Genomic DNA, 27500 nt, shown 5'->3' on the forward strand with positions numbered 1-27500 from the left:
TGCGACTTTTTTCAAAACTACTTGAATTGGCGAAAAATCGCAATCGCACTAAATTGTTTTGCACGGCTTTCGCAGTGATGTTTGTAAACGAGACCTTTTAGCTGTACTCATGTTTGACGCACATGACTCAAAGAGGGCTTTGGCTGAATGCGTGTTGTGATGATGTCACATGACGCGTCCCGGCCAAAAATCTATGGAAAATCTGCCCGGATCTATCCTCCGAACATTGCGGAGTTCGCTTGATCTGGCATTAATTTCTGCGAGCACAAAATCCCGGAGGGACTGATTTCCTCAGCTGCTGTATTATGTTTTCGTGGATGTTGCTTAACATATTCCCATTGGTTTCTTACTTTTCAGACACCCTTGTAGTGGTACTCTAAACAGTCCATATTTCTCTCTCTCTCTCTCTCTCTCTCTCTTTGTCTCAGCTCTAAACATACCGATGTATTTATTGTCCTTTATACCACAGAGCAGTTGCTCCTTAAACCTGAAATGGTTTAAGTACTGGCTTTCCTGTCTATTTAAAGCTATTGGTTCTGGATGATTAAATCATTTATCATGATATTTTAAAATGCAACATTTCAATCAGGCAAAAATCAGCATCACACCCAGCCTACTTTGTAATTTAGTATCGTGGTTTATATTGTATTGTTCTGGTTTTGTTGTTCAAGTGTCCTTACTTAAGCCGGGTTAATACAGTACATTTTCATATTTGATACTATGGAGCACACAGGCATAGATCTGGAACAATAAAAATGAGCGGTGACGTTTCAGCTACGGCGAGATGGTGCTGTTCTTGTCATTAGGCTATATGGCTAAGTTAAGCTAGGTTACAAAAAAAATAAAAAATAGCTAGTGGGTTGCATAATGCTAACAGGAGCATTTTATTAACCTAAATGTACTGTACATCTAAATCAACATCAATCCAACCGTACGTGATAAGTTTGTTTTCCCAACCCTGGGGGTAACCATGGCGACTATCCGTCCTAGCTCAGCATTTATCTCTTCAGTATCTGAATCCAAATCTGGGCTTACAATTCGTTTTTACAATTCCAAAATGGTTGCCAGGCTCACACATGGGATTACGTCATGGCTGCCATGTCGCGTGCGTTGGTGCTAAATGAAAGTTACCATGGAAACACGTACACTGAAACATTCACACGTTCAACTGGTACTTTTATTACCTGTATTATCGGTCCTGCTCCATTTCTTCTTTTAGCTTCTTTTTTTTTTTTAAAAAAAAAAGGCTTTCCCGGAAAGCTTTAAGAAATGTCTAAATCATAAATAATCACTCCTGGAATAGTACAGCAGTTTTTGGGATTTAAAAGTACACCAGTACACCAGACGGACAGCAAAGTCGCAATCTGGCAACATGACTCCGAGTTCAGCAGCTAAATGGAGGCTTCCAGGAAGACGTCCCTCTAAACATGTCTTTAATTATTCAGACAACGCGAGTAACAAAGCCAGTGATTCAGCATAAATCTGTGTTGATCTCCCGTGACTAAAATAACGTAACGCATTCAAAGATTAGTGACGAATCAGTTTACTGGTTTGTGCACTGTAGCTGAGACAGCTAATGTGGATATGTAAGAGATTTCAATGACTTTTTACAGACATTAATCTTAATATCGCCCGTGCTAAATAATAATAATAATAGTAATAGTAATAATAATAATAATAAAAACCTGCCTTGGATGATTGTATTCGGGTCAAAGGAAGGAATTATGAAATATCTTTTGCTTCTTTTTCCCAACTACACTCGGAAACCTGAAAATGAGCAGAATTTGCAACCAGGAAAAAAGGATCGAAGACCCAGCCTGTAGCATGGAAGACCAAAAAAAAAACAAAACAAAAGAAGAGTATACTATGTTATTTTCAAGGATATATTGTAATTGTTTCTTTTTCATTTTTGCTAGTGTTGAATGCGTGTTGCATTAGGACTGGTTGAGTCATTGAGTCATTGAGTCATTGCGCTGCTGATTGGGTGGTCACGAGTTCAAATCCCAGCACCACTGTTGAGTGCTTGAGCAAGGCCCTTAACCCTCGGATTCTCAGTCGTATCCCATCTCAAACGCAAGTGGCCTTGGAGATAAATGTTAAAGAAAGTTATACACACTCATTCATTTACACAGTTCTTCCTGTCCCATGACTATATACCGGTGCATCAATGCCTGGTGTATATATTTCTCCATTTGTTAGTATTGGTGTAATTATTGGTCCATTTGGATCGATGCATGGATTTAAATTCAATCATAAATTGCCTAGCATTCATTTTTACCTGATTACAACTTGATTATTATTGAAAAATCACAGACGGCTAGTGACGGAACTCTATCGTGAATACTTTTAAACTAATGTGTAAAAAGTCCAACGAGATGATTTTCCCCCCATTAGCTCCTTTTAAAAGTCCTTCTCTACATCATCATCATTCCAAAGGAACGTTCGTCTACCCCAGATCGTGATCAAAAGTTTGAATTGAATCTGTGTTTTATTGTAGCGCGTGTGAAAGCCTGAGATTTACGCCACTATTTATTAGTCTGTAACCAAGTGTGTGTGTGTGTGTGTTTAGAGCTGATCAGAACGTTCTTCCTTCATGAATTCATTGGGTATCTTCACACAGACTGACTTTCCTCTCAGTCTTTATTTAATCACCATAATGGCGATATCATTCACACCTGTCTGTCAGGTTCACTTCTATTTGCGTTACGTGACGCGTGAATGGAATGAATTTTTGTCCATTTAGCACTTGTTCCATCTGTTATGCACAAGGTGCAATGAAATAACATGCTGCACTTGCTGATGATTATGAACACAGGGCTTCTGGTGTGTATATATACTGTATATGTTACAGGAGCGGCTATATTTATACTATCGTCTGCTGATATATCGACTCTGGATGGGAACTATATATAGGGTCAGGTTAGACGGTTGAAGAACTCGAGGGAGGAGAGGATCGGCTTTCTAAATCTTTTCTTATCTGGGTGTTGGGTGGATGGGCGGATCAATACTAAAGTACTGATGCTTTCAATTATGTTTTTATATATATATATATAGTAATATAAGAAGATTGATTCTTTGTGCTCATTTTTTATGAATCACGAAATGAAATGAAATGTGAAGATTGAAATGTTGCAGAACGGAACGGAAATCTTTCAGCCATCTTCCCGAGCCTGCCGATCTGCTACACTAAGGCACAGGAGGTCAGGCTGGCAAAAACAAATGAGAGCGTGTGTGAACATTCATTCTTAATGATATCTATATATGTATATGCATTTTTAAAAAATTAAACAGAAACCAAAGAGGGAACAGTTTTGAACTGTTTCTCACATAATTCTTGATGTTTGTATATTCTCACTGTTTTTCCCTGTGTCAGATCATGATAGTAGTCTTAGTATTACTTGGTAGTAGGCTTGGGAAAACATCAGCAGTATGACCAATCAACGTACACATGAAAGCAGAGGGACCATAATGTCATAGGTCACAGGTCACAGTTACTTTTATTACATTCAGTTTTGCAATAACTTATATACTGTATGTATGTATGTGTGTTGGTTAGTTATTTATATATATATATATATATATATATATATATATATATATATATATATATATATATATATATATGAGAGAGAGCGAGAGATAGACAGAGAGAGTGAGAGAGGACAGACAGAGAGAGGAGAGACAGAGAGAGGAGAGACAGAGTGAGAGAGAGACAGACAGAGACAGAGGAGAGAGCGTAAGAGAGTGAGAGCGTGAGAGAGAGAGGAGAGACAGACAGACAGAGAGAGAGTGAGAGAGGACAGACAGAGAGAGGAGAGACAGAGAGTGAGAGAGACAGACAGAGACAGAGGAGAGAGCGTGAGAGAGAGAGACAGAGAGCGTGAGAGAGAGAGAGGAGAGACAGACAGACAGAGAGGGAGAGCGTGAGAGAGAGAGGAAAGACAGACAGACAGAGAGAGTGTGTGAGAGAGAGAGAGAGAGAGGAGAGACAGACAGAGAGTGAGAGAGCGTGAGAGAGAGAGAGGAGAGACAGACAGAGAGAGAGACAGACAGAGAGAGAGAGGAAAGACAGACAGAGAGAGAGAGAGAGAGAGCGTGAGAGAGAGAGCATGAGCTCCATGTTGGTTTTTTTCGCCCCCAAAATTGTTGTCTTCGTGTTGTGTGGACAGAATATAAAGCCTCCCACTTGTTGCCTCCTGGTTGAAAACATGGATAATTTTTTAAAGACTTGTCTGTCAGTTCATTTTTTTTTGTCTTGTACATCTTTTGTGTGTATCTATCATCTATCACTCACTATGCAGCTCTGCTACGTCCTCCTCGCTGTCTGTGTCAAACTGTCAGACAAAATTCTTCTTTATAGAAACTCATCTGTGTTTCCGAGCTACGTACACACACACACACACACACACACACACACACACGCGCGTTACTTGAGTTTGTTTAGCTAAACAAAAAAAAAGTTTGCTCAGCGATACATCAAACAGCCTGAACACGCTTATGACTAATGTTTTTACTAAGCACACCGATTCTTTCAAACAACTCGAATGATAATAAAAACAGTTCATAATGATTGCTATTTAATGGTCATTTTCCAATATAACAGCATACGAAGGTTTCTGAATGTTGAATTTGAGGTAACATGATGTGCTTGAATGAAAATTCCTAGAACTTAACCACTGACTCAATGATGTTTCATGGGTAAACTTTCCAGACGGAGCACCTGAACAAAAGGAGTCTCGGAGAGCGATATCGTCTCATTCGCCTCATTCAAAAAGTGTTCACAAGGACCTAATTGTTCAGGAAGAGGGCATCATGATGATTCCAGCTCACATCTCCAGGGTCCACGGTTCGGTCCTGCGCTCGGGTAATCGCACCCGAGAAAAAACAAAAAATCTCTTCAATATAGCCAAATTCACCCGTTTGTCTTCATTAGTTTGTTCATACACAAATATAAGACTATTACGCCTATTTCTAGACGTTTATTTACAAATTTCAAGCTTGATCAGTTGGATAATTGTTCTCATTATACGAGCTTGCTTATTTTAATCGTTTATCTCTAGAAAAGAGGAGCAGCATTATCTGACAATAGAATACGCTTGAGATGAGCACATACGTCGATAAATAGGTTTAACGGTCATGTGTTCGTTGCATAATGATCCTAATGAGGAATATTAGATTACAAAGCGTGGCAAGGTCGAAACATCTACTGGTAGTGCTTGAAATGGAGTGAATTGATATTATGTAATAAGTGACTATTTGTTGATGGACTATTTTAATCCCTACTGGAACAAATCCTGTATTTTAGGCTTTAAAAGGAGCACATGTTTTTAAGGAAGCGTATGCTTCGTCACCTTAAACAACACCAGATCAGTTTCGCCGCCTTCAGTTTTTTCGCGCTTATCAAGGTTACCAGCTAGTTCAACGAGCTCAGTGTTAAATCTCAATATTAACCTGTCATTAGGAGTCGTTCCATTCGGAGTTGCTTGTTTTCCCTTGTTAACTTATTTATATCATTGCTAACTCAAACAGTTCATCCTTAGTTATACACATAAACATACCCTCGCTGAGAACTTTATTAGGAACACCTGTAGCTGCACCTACTCGTTCGTGCAATTATCTAATCAGCCAATCATGTGGCAGCAGTGCAGGGGATGAAATCATGCAGACACGTTCCAGCAGATCCAACCATTAGAATGGTGGAAAAATGTGATCTCAGAGAATTCGACCGTGGGAGGATTGTTGGCGCCAGGTTTGAGTATTTCTGATATAATTGCTGATGTGGGATTTTCACACACAACAGTCTGTAGAGTTCACTCAGAATGGTGCAATAAAGAAACAAAAAACAAAACATCCAGTGTAGGCAGTTCTGCAGATAGAAACACCTTGTCGGTGAGAGAGATCGATGGGGAATGGCCAGACTGGTTTAAGCTGATAGAAAGGCTGCAGTAATTCAGATAACCACTCTGTACAATTGTGGTAGATCTCAGAATGCACATAAACCTTTAAGCGGATGGGCTACATCATCAGAAGACCACGTTAAGTTCCACTTGTCAGCCAAGAACGGAAAGCTGAGGCTGCAGTGGGTACGGGCTCAACAAAACTGGACAGGTGAAGACTGGAAAAGCGTAGCCTTGTCTGATGAAGCTCGATTTCTGCTGAGGCACACAGAAGGTGGGGTCAGAATTTGGTGCCAACAGCGTGAATCCATGGACCCAACCTGCCTTGTGGGAACAGTCCAGGCTGGTGAAGGTGGTATGGCCACAATTTACCCATCTTCTTATGGCTACTTCCAATACTTCTAAGTATGTGGAAAACTGACCATCAACCATCACACCCATATGTGGTTCTTCCCCAAACCGCAAAGTTGGAAGCACACGATTGTATAGAATGACATTACAATTTCCCTGGAAAATTGGTTCCATTGGTTCCAAACTGGAACTAAGCACGGTGGCTTAGTGGTTGGCACGTTCGCCTCACACCGCCAGGGTCGTGGGTTCGATTCCCGTTGCCCTGTGTGTGCGGAGTTTGCATGTTCTCCCCGTGATGCGGGGTTTCCTCCGGGTACTCCGGTTTCCTCCCCCAGTCCAAAGACATGCATGGTAGGCTGATTGGCATGTCTAAAGTGTCCGTAGTGTATGAATGGGTGTGTGAGTGTGTACGTGATTGTTCCCTGCGATGGATTAGCACCCTGTCCAGGGTGTACCCCGCCTTGTGCCCGATGCTTCCTGGGATAGGCTCCAGGTTCCCCTGAAAAGGATAAGCGGTATAGAAGATGGATGGAACCAATAAGCCCAAACCTGTTCCAGCATGATGATGCCCCGGTGCACACAGCGAGCTCCATGAAGATGTGGTTTGCCAAGTTTGGACCTGACCTCAACCCCACTGAACACCTTTGGGATGAACTGGAACACTGACTACACCTCAGACCTCTTCACTCAGCATCAATTCCACGATCTCACTAACGTTCTTGTAGCTGAACGGCCACGCCCCAAAATCTAGTGGAAGGCCTTCTCACAAGAGTGGGGGTTAATATAACAGCAAGGGGGAAATAAATCTGGAACGGCACATACGAGTCTTCAACAAGCACATACGAGTGTGAAGGTGTCTACAAACCTTTGCCCATATACTGTATCTCTAATTTGTTTGAAAGCTCGGTGTGCAAATGAATTCCTCCATATTAGTTATCTAACTAATCAAACCGGAATGCTAGCTAGCATTATTTCTTGTCTTTGTGTTCATGCTTGTAATAATAATGTGGATTCTGCTGTGGGAAAATGCTAAATGCAGTATTGGAACACAGCCATGGTAGTCTCCTGCTACTCCTAGTGCTTCCATCTTTGATTAATGCTTCGTCCTTGACAGAGGATTTTTTTTTTTCTTTCCTAAAACAGTCACTAATATTTACAGCATACAGAAGTGAAATCACTCTGGAAACCAGCCCTGTCCATTCTGACTGTCATGATGGCCTCAGGAACGTGTGATAGCTGTGAAAAAGAGGTGCAATTTAAAGGTGAAACCTCATTCAAACTTGTCAGATCCATTAATTGCATCATTTCCCTTTACAGTAAGGAGGAATTTGTATTACTTTAAAACCTTTAAGAGGCAAAATAAAGGAGTTGTAAACCTAAAACCTAACATAATTATAAAGATTCTGAGATACCACTGGGCCACTTTTCTTTAAACACCAATTATTTTTGGAGTTCATTTTGACCTATTAAAGCAAACATCATAGTCACTTGATCTGATGCTTTATGAAGACAATGAAGATGAACTATTAGGCTGATAACTTTTGTTTGTGATTACAGAGTCTTTAAAAAAATAAAAAAATAAAAAAATAATCTTTTTCCATGCCTTTGAAGTAAATACATTATAGACTATACAAAATTATTGAAAACCTGTATTGGAGGAGCTCAATCCGTTAAAAAAAAAAAAAGCATATTATTTTTATTACTCATTTTTAGAACATTTATTTTTCTATGTAGAAGATTTGTTTAAATAAAAAATATATAAGGTTGCCTTTTTGAGGATTTCTGAGTGTTTTAGCAACAGACGGTCCAAAGCCCAGGTCCATCTGTTGCTGTGGAGGCCATGCTAATGTTATGCTAATGCTAGCACAATGACTCATCATGTTCTGTTTTGCTTCATGAGGCAAGTGAAGTGTTTTGATCGGCCTTGTTCGAGAGCTCGTTTAAATCAGAATTAATTAGTGAAAGTGGACAGAAAGTGGCCCGAGGGCAGCGCAGTGTCTCTGCTCACCACTTCTACATTTTCTCATTATTTTTTACACGCAGCTGTTGTGTACGGCAAGTGTGGTGTATTAACCACTAATGAGCTAGCTAAAGGGAGAGAGACAGGATGTGGCACATCTATTTGTCTGTCTCATTTATCTATCTCTCTGTTGTTTTCTCTATCTGTCTGTCTCACTGATCTGTCTGTCTTATCTATCTATTTATCTGTTGTTTTCTCTGTCCATATGTCTGATTTATCTGTCTGTATGTCTCATCTATCTATCTGTCTATCTATCTGTCTCTGTCTGTTTTCTCTGTCCGTCTGTCTCATTTATCTATCTATCTGTCTGTATGTCTCATCTATCTGTCTCTGTCTGTTGTTTTCTCTGTCCGTCTGTCTCATTTATCTATCTGTCTGTTGTTTTCTGTCCGTCTGTCTCATTTATCTATCTGTCTGTATGTCTCATCTATCTATCTATCTTTCTATGTCTCTGTCTGTTGTTTTCTCTGTCTGTCTGTCTGTCTTATTTATCTGTCTGTATGTCCTATCTACCTACCTATCTATCTATCTCTCTCTGTCTGTCTGTTGATTTCTCTGTTCATATGTCTCATTTATCTATCTGTCTGTATGTCTATCTATCTATCTTAACATTTCTGGAATAAAGGTGGCTTGACGTTGGACGTTCGATATTCGCAGAAATATCAAAAATCTAAAAGGTGTGTGTCATACCTGACACGTAGATGAACAGTTTACAGTTGGATGTGTGACCGTACGTCATTCCCTTCAAATGCTATTGAGCTTTAAATAATGGTATATTTTGTGTATGGGCCCATGCATTAATACATGGCAAATTTACATGTGATTTAATAGTTTATTTTATTAAACATCAACAATCTAAGAGGTGTGCATTATACCTGACACCTAGATGAACACTTTACAGTTGGTTATATGACTGTAAGTCATTCCCTTCAAATACTGTTGAAGTTAGAATCGTGTTTAACAATGACTACGTTTACATGGACAGCAGTAATCTAATTATTGACCTTAATCTGAGTAAGATAATAATGTGATTAAGGTGTTTACATGAGTCGCTTTTAGAATATTCCTTTCATGTTCCCGTTTTACGTGTTATAGAACATAATTAGATTAACAACCCGCGTCGTTACGTCACCACGCCACGCCGTCCGACGTCCCTCCAGAATTTCACGTATCGACATACAGTTTGTCTACGTTATGGTACCGAATACAGTTTTGGGTGTTCTTCTTCTTATTTTTTTTTACGAACGCTTTAAGTGCAGTTAATTATTTGTCATGCTGTACGTGCTAACAGACAACTGCTTGAAGCGGTGTGTGTGTCCCAAATCGCGTAGTTACCGTCTATATAGTAGCCGAGATACATGTATTTTTCCCCACTACAGGCCTGTAGTAGGAAAGTATGCAATTTGGGACACAGCCGAACTCTCTTGTTCGCCGTAAAACGTAAAACTGCCGTGTGTGATCGTGTCCTGTCGCAAAATGCGGTGAAAACTCCCACACGACGTTAATATTGTGATTAAGGTGTTTACATGTCTAATGCGACTAAAACAGAAGTACTCCACTTGTCTTAATTAGATTATTGCTTACTTCGATTATGACCTTAATTATATTAAGGTAAGTAAAAATAGCTGTTTACATGGTAGTTTCTTAATTAGAGTACGGTCTTAATCGGATTGAGAGTGGATTATTGTTGTTCATGTAGACGCCGCTAATGTCGTACGTAACTTTAGAGACGGTCCCTTAATTTCCGCGAATATCGAACGTCCAACATCAAACCGACTTCATTCCAGTCTTCACATTTCTATTACTGAATCTTTCTGGAAGAGTTCATATTCTGCGTCTCTGCGGGTTTTTGGGTCTGATATCAGAATAACTGGCAACACTAATCAAGCAGCACGTGTTTAAACAAGCAGTCAGGAGTGAACGAACAGGTAAAAAAAAAAAACCCTCCATGTTTTATTAAATATATATTCCTCAAATAATCCCAAACTCTCGGTTTAAAACACGTCAGAAGCGGAGCGTCGCTTTATTTAGCTAGGCACGCGCACAGTATTTGTTTATTTATTTATTTTATATGAATAAACCTAGCGCGTTTGGTTGCTAATTCAAGCTTAGCTCACTCCGCTTCTTCTGAACTTCAGCATATTTTGTTTTTTTTATTATTATTATTTTGTTTTGTGATTAGTTGAAACAGTTCGTCGCGTTTTAAACACGACTCCACTTTAAATAAAGCGTGTAAAATAAAACGATAACGTAAACCCTGACGATAACAAGCTAACTCGCTAGCTAGCATTAGCATGCTCGGCGCTTAGCAACAAGCCGACCAGCTAGAGAAAATAAAAAGTCCCATCGATAGCATTGATTTATTAGTCATTTGAAAACTATTTCTAATCCAAAACGACGTTTCTAGCTGTGTTTTAGTAATATTGTAAATTGATTCAAATCATGCTAGATGAGTATTTATAAAGCGGCGCAGCAAATTTGCACCTTTTTGTTTGAATAAAATGTGAACCCCTCCCCCCAGTTATTCAGCCACTGTACAAACTCATATTTGCACCCTGAATGTCTTATCCTTCATGCAAAATATATTCTGCTTTTTCAAATTTACAGAGCTAGTGAGTCTGACACTCCTTTCTCCTTTCCTGTGTAAGTACTCCACACTGCCATTTCATTAATTATACATTGTCAAGGCATAAAATGTTGAAATAACGTTGAATAAAATGTGAAATATCTCCCCTCTCCTTACATAATGCACTAGCTGGGATATAAAATAAAGCTGTGTGTAAGGAATACGACTGAAAATGGAAAATCTCCATAATATAGTCCTAATTACCACAGTTCTTGATTCTGATTGGTCAGAAGGTGTTCCTATAGAAAATGAATCGACGCTCAGGTCGTGACTCCGCCCGCAAGTTTCTATTAACGTAATAACGAATGTCTGCTAATTCACAGAGACGCTCGTAAACAAATTTAAAAAAAAATTAAAAATGGAAGGAGTCTCCGGTGTCGGCACTTTACGACTCTCGGACGTAAAGCTGGAACTTTACATTTTACGTCACAGGAAAGTCTTCAGGATGGACGAGTTTGTGCCTCGGGGTTTCTCCTTAACATGACCAGCTTTGTTTTCTTTTTTTTTTTGTCTTATTAGCTAAGAGAGAGCGAGAAATTAGAGGCTGGTGAAGGAAGGAAGGAAGGAACGGCTGTGTTTATAACTGCTGTAACGTAAGTGAGAAAAGGAAATTTGTTTCATGGGTGTTCCAGAACAAAATGTAACTACATAAACAGGTAAAAGTATGAGGAGTTGCCGTGTAGTAATAATAATAATAATAATAATAATAAGTAATTGTTGGTAAATTGCTGTTGTATATTGTAAATTAAAACACTTTGGGATGTGCTGTATAGGAAAATAATCATTATTCTCATGCAATATAACAGCACGCCTTATGTTTGTTTTTTTTTTTATATTCCCCATGTAAAGCTTTTCATGAACAGGGTTGCCAGGTCTCAGGAAAAGTTCCAGCGCAAATAAAATAAAATAAAATAAAATGCACAAAAGTATCTCAAAACAGTTGGGCCATCCAACTCCCAACTATCTACTCCATAATCTGTTCAATCTTTGAATTTTTTAAAAAAAAATTTTTGCAGTTATATCTTACAGCAGAAACGCTTCTGTACATCGTCGCTACACTGCACTTTGTTTGTGGAAATTCATTGCGTTTACTCTTAAACTGAGACCCAAAAAAACTCCACCTAATGCACTCCAACCTTGGAGAGAAAACGTTTTATTGGCCTCAAAAAACCATGACCACGTCATGTAATATACTCGTTGTTTATACTGCAGTTATATCACGTGGAACATTTGAGAAGAACTTTAGTGCTTGTTCTCGCTTACGTTAAAGCAGCTATAAATAGTTGCTCCTTCACCACCCTCTCTGTATTTCCTCTCCAAGTTCACGAGATCAAAAAACGAACGCGGTTTTTCATGTTTCCAAGAAAGCGTAAACTCCTCTGTTTCTGACGGTTTCAGAAAACTTACTTCTGACTGTTGCAAAGCTCTGAAACTGGAGACTCCTTCCATGTTAGATGTTTACTCCTTAGAGAAAACCCACAATGCCGACATCTGTCCTACGAGTCCCTGTGCGTGAGCCGTTACTATAGAAACGGTAACGTATTGGAGCAGGCGCATTAATATAAACTCTGTTTCTGTTTATCACGCTGAAATGGACTTGATGTTCAGAGTGTAAAAGGATGTACGGGGACATGTCTGTCTCCGTCTGTAGCTTTGGTGTTGGATGTTTCGTGGATCAGATGTCTGTTTTCAAAATGTCTGACTGCAAAAGTGTGCGTCTTAGAATAGACTGCAGACCTCAGGAGGCTTTTAGCAGGTAATTCAGCCCAATACAGGGTCAAGCAGACTTCAGCTAATAACCTCGCACCTTCTCCTCTTCTCACCCTCCGTCTCATCTACATCTACACATCCGCTCCCCGTGACTCAGCAGGTACCGCTCCCCCCCCCCCCCCCCCCCAGAGCTTTCCACTGACACAGATGAAATGTTTCACGTTCGGTTTAGGGCATGTGAAACCTCTCTTGCTCACACTCTCTCTCTCGCTCGCTCACACTCTCTCTCTCTCGCTCGCTCACACTCTCTCTCTCTCGCTCGCTCACACTCTCTCTCTCTCGCTCGCTCACACTCTCTCTCTCTCGCTCGCTCACACTCTCTCTCTCTCGCTCGCTCACACTCTCTCTCGCGCGCTCTCTCTCTCTCTCTCTTTTGCGCTCTCTCTCTCTCTCTCTTTTGCGCTCTCTCTCTCTCTCTTTTGCGCTCTCTCTCTTTTGCGCTCTCTCTCTCTCTCTTTTGCGCGCTCTCTCTCTCTCTTTCGCACGCTCTCTCTTTCGCTCTCTCTCTCTCTTTCGCTCACTCACACTCACTCACACTCGCTCGCTCGCTCTGTCTCTCGCTCGCTCACACGCTCGCTCGCTCACACGCTCTTTCACTCTCTCTCTCACGCACTCTCGCTCTCACGCACTCTCGCACACTCTCTCGCTCTCTCTCACACACACTCTCTCTCACTCTCGCTCGCTCGCTCGCTCGCTCTCACTCACTCACACTCTCGCTCGCTCTCTCACTCACACACTCTTGCTCTCTCACTCTTTCACTCTCTCTCTGTCTCTCTCTGATCTCACAGCAGGTCTGCCAATTAATTTTGCACAAAATGGCATTATAAGCGAGCAGGGCTGTAAAATATTTCAGTGGATTTGTTTTGGGCTTTAGGGGACCACAATTGCATTTTACAGGACAGTTCCAGCGTTATGGATATCAAATGAACTCGTATTGACTTTGTAAAATACACAGATGAGCCATAACATTCTTCCATTGCTCCACGGTCCAGTTCTGATGCTCACGTGCCGACTGTAGGAGCTTTCGCTGGTGGATAGGGATCAGCATGGGCACTCTGATCGCTCTGCAGCTATGGAGCAAGCTGCGACGCACTGTGTTCTGACTTTGTGCTAGAGTAGCTCTTCTGTGGATTCAGACCTTCGCAGCCAATGAGCCTTGGCCGTCCATGACCCTGTCTCCGGTTCACCGGTTGTCCTTCCTTGGACCACTTTTGGTAGGTACTAACCACTGCATACCGGGAACACCCAACAAGACCTGCTGTTTTGGAGACGCTCCGACCCAGTCGTCCAACCATCACGATCTGGCCCTTGTCAAAGTCGCTCAGATCCTTACACTCGCCCATTTTTCCTGCTTCCAACACGTCAACTTTGAGAACTGACTGTTCACCTGCTGCTTAATATCTCCCACCCCTTAACAGGTACCACTGTAACGAGATAATCAATGTTATTCATGTTACCTGTCAGTGGTTTTAATCTTATGTACATGTAACAGAAAAATAGCAGTTTATTAGCGACATGGGTGTTACACAGACAGATTTTGGAGACACGTCACATTTTAACCTTGGCTGTGGCATTATTTTGTTCTGATGCCTTTTCTTTATACAACATTTAACTCTGTAGTACCGATTGTGAAAAAAACAGTTTCATAAAATGGTAGCATGAGTCAGTATTTGAAAAATGAAGTATACACAACAAATTGGAACTGTATTCTCATCTGAATCAACTCTGGGGGGGGGAACCTTCACCCGTCACGTGCAGGTCGTCCTTTTCCGACATTTTTAACATATAACACTGACTGCGTTTACACGGACAGCAGTAATCTAATTACGGACCTTATTCTGAATAAGACAGTATTCTGATTAAGGTGTTTACATGAGTCGCTTTTAGAATATTCCTTTCATGTTCCCGTTTTACGTGTTATAGAACATAGATGGATTAACGTCACACGTCATTACGTCCCCGCGCCGTCCGACGTCCCTCCAGAATTTCACGTATCGACATACAGTTGGTCTTCGTTATGGAACCGTATACAGTTTTGGGTGTTTTTATTTTTAATTTTACGAAAGCTTCAAGCGCAGTTCATTATTTGTCATACTGTACGTGCAAATAGACGACTGCTTGAAGCCGTGGGCTGCGTCCCAAACCGCGTACTTACCTACTGTATAGTAGCTGAGATACGTGTATTTCTCCTACTATATAGTAGGTAAGTACGCGGTTTGGGACGCAGCCGTGCTCTCTTGTTTGCCGTCAAGCGGTTGAGCGCTGCCGTGTGTGTACGTGTCCTGTCGCACAATGCGGTGAAAACTCTCACACGACGTTAATAGTGCGGTTAAGGTGTGTACGTGTCTGTAACGCACGTCCATAATGCGACTAAAACAGGAGTACTCCACACGTCTTAATTCCGTTTGTGTTTACTTCGAGTATGACTTTAATCAGATTAAGGTCATCAGAAATCGCCGTTTACATGCTAGTCTTAAACGGGTTCATATCGGGTTATTTTTGTCCGTGTAGATGTACCGAGTGTATTATACAGTGTCAGAATCCACATGAACAACTCTCTTTAAGAGAAACTGAACATGATGTAATTGAAAGGCGTGTTCAGAGGTGCCAAAATCTCCGGTCTGCTAGTGGTGCTGGAAGTTTGTGTCTTGTCCTGCACAGAGCCCTGACCTCAACCCCACTGAACACATTTGGGATGGTCTGGAACACTGGACTGCAACCCAGACCTCCTTATCAACTTGTTTTTTTTTTGTTTGTTTTTGTGGTAAATGTTAAATTATCCCTACCTGCTAGAATGTCCTTGCTAGCGATGTTTGCTCCTCTACTGGCACAAAACTACTGATCGACTACATTTGGGGTAAAAGGGAATTGTAAATGACACGAATGGTTGTTCCTTTAAACCTATCTTTCGTACATCAGATTGTTGATCGTGTATTGAAATGTGCATTGTATCCTCTTGGAAGCTAATAAGTATGAATTTAAAATCCCAATTTTTTTTCCATCCCATAATCATAAATTGGATTTATTTATTTGTTTGTTTGTTTGTTTTGCAGTGGCAGGCCACGCATATCGTTTCCCCTGTAAGACGTCTGTACGTGTATTGCTCTGATTAAGTGATTTTAATTTAAGGCCGGTTCATTATTTAAGGCGGCGCTAATAATAAATTCGATAGACTCTTTTTGTCTTCCTCTTTTGCACGAGTTTACCGTAATCCCGTCGCTAATAAAGCGACCTTTCATTAAACAGTGTTAGAAAATGTGTTGCGTAGGATTAACATTTCTCTTCAGGCATTTTCCGGAATTTTCTGTCATCTCAGTCGATTTCTGACTCAAGGCACCGTGTCGCCGTTCGCCCCGAGAACTACGTTTTTAATCAGCTTGGCAAGTTGCCATGGAAACTACTCAGTGTGTGTGAGAGAGCGAGAGAGCGAGCAGCAGGGTGTGTGCTTGTGAGAAAGAGGTTTCTTTTGTTTGTTTGAGGGTTCAGCTGTGCTGAGAGTGCAGCGCTCTGTGTTTTTTATTCTAACTCGTACTGTACATAAAGCACAGAGCCTTACACGTGTGACGGCGTTTTCTTCGCCTTCGGAATCCGTCGCCGATGACTACGGTCGGTCTCTAATAGAAACTGTAATCAACGTGGTGTAAGAGGAGTACGACACTCCAGGACGTGCTGTTCTCAGTGATTATTTTTCAATAACAGTATGCGCCCAAGTGGTACACCCCCCCCCCCCCCTTCCTCGAACCCAGAAACCTTGAACCCCTTTGAACAGATTATAAGTGACAATAACCTAAAGTGTGTATACAATGTCACGTTTATTTATAAATAAATAAATAAATAAATAAAACTTTTGTCCCTCCCAAAAACACTAAGGTTTCGGAGTGTGTGAAGGCGTACGCCCGGTAGGGTTCCTACTGATAAGCTTCTTGCGTGTTATCTTTTTGGACACACTCGCTGTTTTGAGGTGACGGTCTATACTCGACGTGGAGAAAGTGGACAGGCTTTTTTTTTTTTTTTTTTAATTTTTGTAAGTAACATTTACTTCTTTCCAAATGTTCCACTTCTAAATATTCCCTGCTAGTCAGAATTCCTCATATTGGCATTTCTTTCCACATCTGGATTAATAACTGTGGATTTGTGACCGGTAAGATGTTTTGCGTACATATGATTTACCACCTGTGTTTGTACGTGTCGTGCTGTTGAGCTGAGAGAGAGAGAGAGAGAGGGGGGATATAAACGAGACTCACAGTTGAAGGTCTTCAGGTTAGTGACTGCGTGCCTGGGTATGGAAGGAACATTTTGTAGTAAAGCGTGGGTGTGTGTGTGTACTGCTTCAAGGTTACTCCAGAGAACTGTGAGAAATGTGCGCAGATGGATTCTACAGTGGTGTAATCGTATCGTATAATTTCTCTGTGCGTGTGTAGGTAAGGTGGAGGAGAGCGGCGTGGTGGAGATGGAGCTCCCCGTGCCCATGAACATTCGGATCAGCAACATCACCTGCGACTCCTTTAAGATCTGCTGGGACATGGACCCTCGCACCAAAGAGAAGATCACGCACTACTTCATCGACCTGAACAAGAAGGAGAACAAGAACTCCAACAAGTTCAAACACAAGGTGCGAGGCATGTTTTAATCACGGCCACGCTGACGTGTTAAGAGAGATCCGAGCTACACACGTGCCAAATAAACGCTCAAAACACTACATGGTGTTCTTACGCTCAGCGAGTCCCATTACAGCTTCCGTACTACTACTTAAATATGGGGACGGTTCCGAGCATTCGGACTCGGCTCGCGAACGTGCTTAATTTGGTTTCCTGATTATAAAAGGTTCCTGCACGTAGTTTAATACCACTGAGGTTGCAGGATTTTCCTTTCAGCGGCGTTTCGACCACCACACATAATATTCATATAAGCGTTATAGTACATTAAGACCAACTGTCACGGTCAGGATGGAGTGTGTTTATATTTTTGTGTGTATTTACATGGTCCAAAGCGAGATTCAGGGTGTGGCTGTAATTCGAGATGTCCGATCCAGATCCTGGGTATCGGATCACTAACTTCAGAAGATGTATATCGGATCACTGACATCAGAAACACTAACACCACGTTTAAATCTTTCTGTGAGGGATTAGTGCCGTACGATGTTTCTTGGCACGGACAGAACATCATTCTGTGTAACGTGATTCCTCTGTAGTCCTTCATTATGAATTTCTCCTCCCTTGTATGTATTTAGGACGTGCCCACTAAACTGGTTGCCAAGGCCGTGCCGTTGCCGATGACGGTGCGAGGCCATTGGTTCCTGAGCCCGAGAACCGAGTACACGGTCGCCGTGCAAACCGCATCCAAGCAGGGCGATGGAGACTACGCCGTGTCTGAATGGAGCGATATTGTGGAGTTCTGCACTGCAGGTAATCCACATTAAAATGTGTTCGGCTTAAGGTACGCTCACGGGTACAGCTATTTTCATTGCTGCAAGTCGCCAGTAGGCAGGCGTTCCTACTACTGGTCGTCATAGTAACGTTATCAGTGAGTGATCACTTTTGATAACAAAACCAAAACCGCTAAAATGAAACATTCCGGAGGAAGAGCGTTCGTATATAAAAGTCAGCAGTGTATATATGCATCATATCCTACGAGATGAAGGAGAAGCAGTGTGAGTCGTCTGCCGCGCGGCCATCTCTCTGCTGTCTGCACTCCCGTTCATAGTCGCTGTACCAAGTCGCTCCAAATTTGCAAGTTATACTTTCCTCAACGCGTCGCGTCACCCGTCTTGCTATTTCCTACAATTAGGAGTTTATATCTCGCAATTCTGACTTTATTTTCCTCGCAATTTCCACTTGACCATTTAGTGAGTTGCAGAGAACGCTCCGACAAAGCATCAGCCATCAGTATAGACAGGCTATATACGGTAAGAACAAAACTCATCAGCTAGTCACGACAAGGAAAACCAGACGCACTAGAAGTTAGTCAGATTTCAGGACGTCTAAATTGTGAGAAACATAAAGTCCGAGGTGCACGAGTCCGTGTATGAGCCGTTACTATAGAAACGATAATGTATTAGAAGGAGCGCATTAATATCACGTCATTAATACATCAGAACTGCTGTTCTAGGAAATCCTATTTGAGAATTCACATTTTACTTCATACACTATGAGAATTTTCTATAAATACTTCTAGCAAATATGAAATTTGATTTGACATCAACCGAGAGACGTCCGGTGTCTGAATTTGGTCCGTTACTTTTCGACGAGGCTGATGCATTGAACACGTAAGGTGACTCTTATGGCTACCGGTTTAGCATTGTGTCCCCAAACAAGATTCCTACAGAATGAGTCTTAAAAATAATTAAACGCTCAAATCAAATCCAATTAGAGTTACATTCTCGTTCAAATTACTTTTAACATACAACTCTGCCATGCTTTTCTCAGTGTGTGATGCCAAAGATTTTTTTTTACTGCAATGAACTATTTGTCCATTTATTTTTACATATATACATAACCGATCCAACTGCGTCTCTGTTTTTAATTATATAGATTACTCCCCTGTGCATCTGACTCAGCTGCTCCAGAAGGCTGAGGTCATCGCTGGCAGGATGCTCCCCTTCTCCGTCTTCTACCGCAATCAGAACCAAGAGTACTTCGACTACTGCAGGTCAGGGACGGGTACCATAAATCACACACTCGAAGTTAAACCACAGTACACTGATCCCGTAAAAACTCCTTGCTGTACTCTTAGTAATACACTAAGGCAGGTAAAAATAAAAAAAGTGACGTATGGAGGAAGAATATATAACTCTGTCCATATATATTAGACTTTAGACTGAAAGGAAGGAGGAAAGTAATAGGGATGCATTTTAAAAAAAAAATTTAAAAAAAAGGTGTAGTTTTAAATTGGATCATATATAAGGCAGCAAGCAGGCTGGGTTTTTACAGTTATCATCATGGTGAGAATTTTCTGTATATAATAATAGTGAATCGCTTCATAAGAATCGGTGGTCAAACCACTTCAGTGGGGTTTTTATTTTCTGTGGAAAAGTCTAATACATGATCAGTTAAAAATCTGGGAATTAAAAGCATCTTTTAAGGTTTGATTAACAACCGGAATGTTTTCTTTCTTTCAATTTTATATTTAAAGTTTTTATATAACTTGTATTTTTATCGTGGAATCTCACACAATACATATAAAAGAAAGCACAAAGAGAAATACAAAAATACACACACATACATATACATAGAGTGCCGTCGACTAATGTTGGCACCCTTGGCAAATATGAGCAAAGAAGGGTGTGAAAAATTGTCTTTACTGTTTAACCTTTTGATCTTTTGTTCAAACAATTCACAAAAATACTCCGCTCTCATGGATAACAAATAATCGCAAGCACAACACAGGTTTATCAAAAAACAATTTAAAAAAATCTTTGTTTAATATAGGTGTGCAACAATTATTGGAACCCTTTGAATTCATATGAGAAAAATATATTTGAAGTGTATTCCCACTGATATCCCCCCCCCCCCCCCTTTTTTTTTTTTTTTTTTTTTTTTTTTTTTTTTTTTTTTTTTTTTTAAGTACACCTGGGTGACTAGGAACAGGAAATTGTTCAATCATGACGTACAGGGGTATAAATATGAGGTAACACGCAGGCCAAATTCCCTTAGTCATTCATATAATGGGAAGTGTCTATAAGAAAATAGCAGAAGCATTGAAAATGCCCATTTCCATAATCAGGGCAATAATTAAGAAGTTCCAGTCAACTGGAAATGTTATGAATCAACCTGGAATTGGACGTGTGTCTATATCGTCTCAACGCACTGTGAAGAGGACGGTTCGAGTGGATAAAAAATCTCCAAGGATCACAGCTGGAGAATTGTAGAAGTTAGATGCATCTTGGGGTCAAAAAGTGTCCAAAACTACACTCTGAAGTCACCTACATCACCACAAGTTGTTTGGAAGGGTTTCAAGAAAAAAGCCTCTACTCTCATCCAAAAACAAACTCGAGCGTCTTCAGTTTGCCAGACTCTACTGGAACTTCAAATGGGATCGGGTTCTACGGTCAGATTAAACCAAAATAGAGCTTTTTGGTAATAAACACCAGAGGTGGGTTTGGTGCACACAGAGAGGTAGCCATATGGAAAAGTACCTCATGCCCACGGTTAAATATGATGGAGGATCTTTAATGTTTTGGGGCTGTTTTTCTGCCAGAGGGCCTGGACATTTTGTTAGGATACATGGCATCATGGACTCTATCAAATATCAACAGATATTAAATGAAAACCTGACTGCCTCTGCCAGAAAGCTGAAAATGGGCCGTGGTTGGATCTTCCAGCAGGACGATGATCCAAAACATCATCAAAATCAACACAAAAATCATTAACTGACCAAAAAATCAGCCAAAAATGTACGATTTTACTGCGGCTTTTTTCAAAATTGTTGGTGCAACTGAGTTTTTTTTGTGGGTTTTTTTTTTTTTTTTTTTTGGAGGAAATCTACTTGAATTGGCGGAATCGCAATTGCACAGAATAGCTTTGCACGGTCTTTCTCAGGGATGTTTGTTGGTAAACGAGACCTTTTAGCTCTACTTATAAATCGAAGAGGGCTTTGAACGAATGCGTGCTGTGACGACGCTACATGACGCGTCTTGGCCCAAATCTGCGGGTATTTTGAAAAATTGCAAGCTCCTCCGAAGATTGCGGCGTTTGCTTGATTTGCGTTCGCAAAATCCTGGAGGGAATGTATTACAATAATTACACGGGAAAACAGAACGCAGTTGTTCTTCAGGTGACTCGGACGGTCAGCAAGAACATTCAGGTGGAGACTCCATGATGGTTTTTGCTTTTAATGTTTCCATAAATATTGCTTGATGTGACGTTAAAAAGCCCTGTCCCATGTTTGGGAGTGGTCCTGAAGGCAGGTGTGTGTGTGTGTGTGTGTGTAACAAGATCTGGAGAGAGCAGTGACTATTCACAAAAACTCGTATAACGTATATAATATTTAATGTTTCATATGGGGGGGATTAATAAAATAAACAAATCCACTAAAATGGGTTTTGAGTTTTTAAAAGAAATCTCTTTCTGTCTCTGTTTCAGTAACGCGCAGGGCGGCCGGATGCTCCCCTCAGTGAAGGACAACAGCGGAAGTCACGGCTCTCCGCTTAGCGGCAAGCTCGAGGGCATCTTCTTCAGCTGCAACACGGAGTTTAACACAGGTGAGCCACCGCAGGACTCTCCGTACGGCCGCTACCGCTTCCAGATCAGCGCCGAGGAGCTGTTTGGGCCCGACACGCGGATCTACTTCGGCGACTTTTACTGCATGTACACGGCGTACCACTACGTCATCCTGGTTCTGGCGCCGCGCGGCTCGCCCGGAGACACCTACTGCAGCGAGAGGCTGCCCGAGCTGGACGCCACCGACAACCGCTTCCTGACCCGCGTGTGCGCTGAAGACGGGCGCGTGGAGTTCCGCCACGCGCAGGACGTCATCCTGGAGATTATCTACACCGAGCCTGTAGAGCTGACCCGTGGCAGCGTGGCCCAGATCAGCGGCCATCAGCTGATGAGTCTGTCCACCATCAACGCCAAGAAGGACCCGAGCTGCAAGACGTGCAACATTAGCGTGGGGCGCTAACACCCCACCGGCCAGGACTTCCTGACCGACTGTGTCCGATCCACATATCACACAATTGAAAGACACGAATATTAGCATGTACGCTAGCGCAATCCACAAATCCTCAAGACCTGCAAACATTAGCTTGGGATGTTAGCGCTTGTAGACAAACCGCCAGCTAACACTCGCGCAAACCGAGCTGTCTCCAAATCTCCAGAACTCCAATGTCAGCATGCGTTACTACAGTAACGTGTGGGGTGCCAACACTTCCACTCAAACTCAGTCTGGACCTGCAACATCAGCATATCACGCTAACTCCGGCGCAAAACACGAACTCGACTAACCACTCCTTAGATCCTACGCCAACAACTAAAGAAAACGTCACGGCTCCAGAAGAATTCGGAAACTGTGAAACCGCTCAGTCCTCCGTGCTGTTGGTCTCCATCACCACGGTGACACGAGCTTACGGCCCCAAAAGAAGCAAAAAAAAAGACGTCTCCTGTCCTCTCCGCTGCATACTTTTTGGACAAAGAAACATTCCTGCATCTGTAGTGTGTAAAGATTACCACAGGCAGGAAGTTCATCACGATTTCCTTTACTGATTTCCTCTTCGCTCAGAATGACCAGAAGTCTCGGAGCAGCTCCCGAGTTCGTGGAGATGATCTACTCAACGTGTTTCGTATAAACGTTTCATTGCCGGGGTTCGTTCCGAGACGGACGAATGCTCATCCGTGAATGCTCGAATCTGATTGGTCAGAAGGTGTGCGGTATTTTCGTGTAAGAACGATAGGTTAATATCGACGCGCTTATTGCGATAATACGTTATCGTCTCCATGGTAACAGCACGTACACAGGGACTTGTATGGCGGCCGCTCCGTATAACCCGAGTCTAATAATAAACAGATTTAAAAACAGGTTGGGGTTGTTGTTTAGCAAAGGGAGTCTCGGGTTATGTGTTCTGTTTTCTCCGTAAGTGTGTGTGTGAGAGAGAGAGAGAGATTCTGGTGAGAGGATGCTTGTTTATTGTATTGTAACGTGAACAGGACGTCCCATAACATTAAATCTAAACCGCTGTATCTATTTTCCTGTAACCGCACGGTCTGTGGTGTGTTATTCCTTACTTACTGGAAAGAGTAAATCAACCACATTCCTTTGTACTCCATTCCTCCGCTGTTGGGAATTTGGACAAGTAAAGAGTGAAACACTTCAGAGCGTGCCGTTAAAATAAAACGCTCAAGGACGTAAAACTTGAGTTGCTGTTACCACGCAGGATTTATTTTTTATTAATTAAAGAACCACACGTCATACTTATCCGTCTAGAGTTACAGTTAATAACTTGTTTCGTGGACGTTCCAAGACATCTCTTGCGTCACAGCAGCTAGAAACAGTCTAACCCTCGGCAGCCTCTCCGTTCTTCCTTTCTCGCTCTTAAAATAAGACGGGAAGAAAAAAAAAAACCCACGCAGCTTTTCATGTTACCGAGAAACCGCAAACCTGCTTTTACAGCTTGACCTCTGGCAACGGAGACTCCTTCCAAACACGCTAAATAAACCTTCACCGTGTTGAGCGTCCATCATCCAAGTCCCTGTGTACGCGGTTGCTACTGATACGATAACGTTACTGGAACGAGTGAATTACAGCTGGGATTACTGTCATTCATTGGTTCATTAAGTCCTTCTGACCAATCAGATTTGAGAATTCAACACCGCTGTGGTGTAGAAAGCTGAAGGGGGGGGGGGGGGGAAACATTAAGGTTAAGGCTTTCTGTCATCACATTTACACTGAATTATATACTCGCATATTTTGAACGTTTATCGACGGGAAACTTGGATCTTTATCGTAACCGAGTAAAACATGCCGAACTTCTTGCCTGTGTAATCTCACATGCAGTACAGTACGCTACACGCAGAGTGGATTAGATCAGGTTAAAAACCGCTGGAGTGTTCCTTTAAACGAAATCAAAAGTCCTCAGTTCACTTTTCCGCACCAACACGGCTGAGGGTTTTGCCGAAGACCGAGCGTGACCGTTACTCCAGGGCTAAAACTTCTATCCGGTGGATCCGTGGCTGGGCGATACGACACGAATATCATATCACGATACTCCAGGACGTTTCTACGCTACGCGATACATGTCACGATTATATATAGCTCGGTGAACGAACTGTCCGCAAAACAGTAGTAAGATAAACAAACGTTAAACTGAGTGTGACGATATTTCATTTTTCTTCAATGCCTACAAACTTAAAAATGAATAAAAAGTCAAATCAACAGCTTCCATTCCGTACCGTTTGATCTGTCATTTAAAAAAAAAAAAATTAATAAATATATAAATCACGAGACACCAATGATATTTCAGAAAAGTGTATCTTGTAATCATTTATCAAGATATTGACGTTATAATCGATATTTATCGCCCAGCCCTAGGTGGCGCTGAAACATGGATTAACCTCGGTGCGGGAGAAGCTCACTCGCGCCGAAAATATCCAACAAGTGAAAAGAAAAACGTTCCTGAAGAAGAGAGAGAGTCCAGCTTTCCTTTCCACAGACGCGTCCTTTATTTCGAGCGTCAGTTTATTCACTGACTTTCATTTTTTTTTTTTAATAGAGACTAGTTTATTTTTTGCACAGTAATCTCATCGCAGGTCTCCTTTAACCAGTCCTCACTTTTTATTCGGTTTATGTTGGTTTTTTTTTTGGAAAGCTCAGCATGTGTATTTGTGCATTAGCGTCTGTGCGCGCGCGCGCGTGTGTGTGCGCGTGTGCTTGTGTGTGAGAGATGATGTGTGCTAGCCGGCCGTGATTATTGCGCATGTTCATAGTGAAACGTGTTTGACTTACTTACTTTTGCACACCCTCGAAACTGTGCTCTTGTATGCCAAAGGTCATACGGTGAGGAGGAAAAAAAGAAAAGAAAAAAGAAGAATAAAAAACACGATTAACTTTCCGTAATGGACGAAATCGATCCGTCGGGTTGCTAGAGACTGAAGAAAGTGAATATCGACGCGAACGAGTGAGATAGCGATGAAAAATGTTGCCAGATCTTCTCACGAACAAGCAAAAAAAAAAAAAAATGTGTAAAATGTCGTCTCACAAATATGTAACAAAATCGGTGGAATCCAGCCTTAACTGTACAGTCTTTATTATTATTATTATTATTATTATTATTATTATTATTGATGTAACTGATCAAAACTCAGCTTGGTGAAACATGGCACTGCGCTCACTAGAAGTCCCAGTACGTACAATATTGCCCACAATCCTCTAAGAGAAACAGCCAAGATGTCATGACCACACACGTTAGGAAACTAATCAGCGCTTCGGGGCGGAAACGGACTCGAACACACCTTTAATCAAATTCACGTGACGGTACGTGGGCTAGAGAGAGCGTCGTCATGTCCTCGTTTAATCCTCTCTCGACCTGTTCTCACTGTGAAATTTGTCCATCTAGCCTCCGGGTTAAACAAACACGAACCCTGCGACTGAATATAAAGTGCTAGGTTTTAATACGAAGGTGCACGAGTTTGCCATTTTTTGAATTATTACACAACGATTTAGTGATTTAAAATAATCACCTGACTGTCAACTGATCGCTTTTCCTAAAATAAAAACGATTATACGTACGGCACGTGATTCAGTCCCTACACACGTCCACGTGGCTCACCAGGAAAGTATGTGAGATCCGACACGTGTGTGTGTGTGTCAGATTGCGATTCTAACTCTGGCTGCTTTGAGGTTGTGTGGTGTTTTTCCCAGCATCCCTTTCAGCAGCCTCAGTCTGTCCTTCAGAAAGTTGTAGCGGTCGTATTCCTCCGCCATGACCAGACGGTCCTCTCTCTGTGCACGCCTTTAAAAACACACACACACACACACACACACACACAAGAAGGAAGAGATATGAAATGGCGCTCATCTCCGGCACCTGACGTCTCCCTGCTACTGCCTTATACTCCGATAGCTGTGTACAGTGACGACTCTGACCGAACCTTTAAACACCGTGTACATATGTGTACAGGGAAAACAAGCAGCTCTGTCTCTCTCAGACTTTCAGACTAAGCTTCTCTCTCACTGTTTGTGTGGAGAGGCTTCACACACACACACACACACTCACACACACACACACACACACTACACACTGCTGTATCCTTTTGGCAGCTGCTGCTGTCAAAGTTTTTTTTTTTCTTCCCTGTTCTGAGTTTCATGTCTTTCTGAGAACCAACTGTGACTGTTCAATAAAGCTCTGTGTGAATAACAGCAGCCTCATGTACCGTGTGTGTGTGTGTGTGTGTGTGTGTGTGTGTGTGTGTGTGTGTGTGTGTGTGTGTGTGTGTGTGTACCTGCCATTCTTTATGAGAAAGTTCTTCTCGTACTCTTTGAGAAGTGTTCTCAGTTGCCGTTTCTCCATCCTTGTCTGTTTCAGCTGCCTCCACAGCTCCACCCTGCACACACACACACACACATTATTGCACTGCACTACTTAAAGGTGCATTGGGTTAGAGTTTGAATGATTCCCACCCATGTCACGAAGCTCCGCCCACAGGATCTTTCCAGAGCCATATCTCCCAGAGTCATATCTCCCTGCAGCTCTCGCCTGGTTTCATACTGAAGCTAAGCAGGGTTGAGCCTGGCCAGTACCTGGATGGGAGACCTCCTGGGGAAAACTAAGGTTGCTGCTGGAAGTGGTATTAGTGAGGCCAGCAGGGGGCGCTCACACTGTGGTCTGTGTGAATCCTAACGCCCCAGTGTAGTGACGAGGACACTATACTGTAAAAACAGCACCGTCTTTCAGATGAGACGTTAAACCGAGGTCCTGATTCTCTGTGGTCGTTAAACATCCCAGGACACTTATCGTAAAAGAGTAGAGGTATAACCCCGGCGTCCTGCCGAAATTCCCCTCATAGCCCCCTAATAATCTCCATCCCTTAATCGGCTACATCACTCTCCTCTCCTCTCCACTAATTCATAGTGTGGTGTGTGTGTTCTGGAGCACTATGGCTGCCATCACATCATCCATGTGGACGCTACACACTAGTGGTACTATGTAAAGCACTTTAGAAGAGTGCTATATAAATGTAAGGAATTATTATTATTATTATTATCCATACAGTGTCTATAAAATGACTATATAAATGACTTTTTTTTTTTTTTTTGCGAAGGCCTTGGCTTAATCCTATTTTTTTGCCACGGTTTTCTTGTGATTTTCTACATCTCATCCAGGTTATTTATTCATTAGTTAAGTAAA

At 41.8% G+C, this 27500-nt stretch overlaps 2 protein-coding genes across 13 annotated transcripts in view; one reads left to right on the forward strand and one right to left on the reverse strand.

Moving 5' to 3' along the window:
• The window catches only part of phyhipla (phytanoyl-CoA 2-hydroxylase interacting protein-like a), a 25914-nt gene extending 1385 nt beyond the window's left edge, over window positions 1-24529 (forward strand). Inside the window, exons 1-7 of one of the 5 annotated variants that reach the window (XM_053633221.1) lie at window positions 9506-9879; window positions 10876-10911; window positions 11414-11487; window positions 17086-17276; window positions 17895-18069; window positions 19195-19312; window positions 21745-24529. In XM_053633221.1, the coding sequence (XP_053489196.1) occupies window positions 17115-17276; window positions 17895-18069; window positions 19195-19312; window positions 21745-22282 (993 nt within the window). In that variant the 5' untranslated portion in view covers window positions 9506-9879; window positions 10876-10911; window positions 11414-11487; window positions 17086-17114 and the 3' untranslated portion in view covers window positions 22283-24529. Of the gene's footprint in view, window positions 1-9505; window positions 9880-9905; window positions 10197-10875; window positions 10912-11413; window positions 11488-16855; window positions 16925-17085; window positions 17277-17894; window positions 18070-19194; window positions 19313-21744 lie in introns of those variants that run through there. The other 4 variants (XM_053633220.1, XM_053633222.1, XM_053633223.1 and 1 more) reach the window with 4 other exon arrangements.
• A 1218-nt stretch (window positions 24530-25747) lies between these two features.
• The window catches only part of LOC128612798 (protein FAM13A-like), a 15435-nt gene continuing 13682 nt past the window's right edge, over window positions 25748-27500 (reverse strand). For 4 of the 8 annotated variants that reach the window (XM_053633210.1, XM_053633211.1, XM_053633207.1 and 1 more), the window contains 2 exons: window positions 26596-26697; window positions 25748-26105 (listed from right to left, as the gene is read on the reverse strand). In XM_053633210.1, the coding sequence (XP_053489185.1) occupies window positions 25961-26105; window positions 26596-26697 (247 nt within the window). In that variant the 3' untranslated portion in view covers window positions 25748-25960. Of the gene's footprint in view, window positions 26106-26595; window positions 26698-26773; window positions 27321-27500 lie in introns of all 8 variants that reach the window. The other 4 variants (XR_008386803.1, XR_008386804.1, XR_008386805.1 and 1 more) reach the window with 4 other exon arrangements.

Source organism: Ictalurus furcatus, chromosome 9 (genome assembly GCF_023375685.1).
Source record: "Ictalurus furcatus strain D&B chromosome 9, Billie_1.0, whole genome shotgun sequence".
NCBI classification, from domain to species: domain Eukaryota; kingdom Metazoa; phylum Chordata; class Actinopteri; order Siluriformes; family Ictaluridae; genus Ictalurus; species Ictalurus furcatus.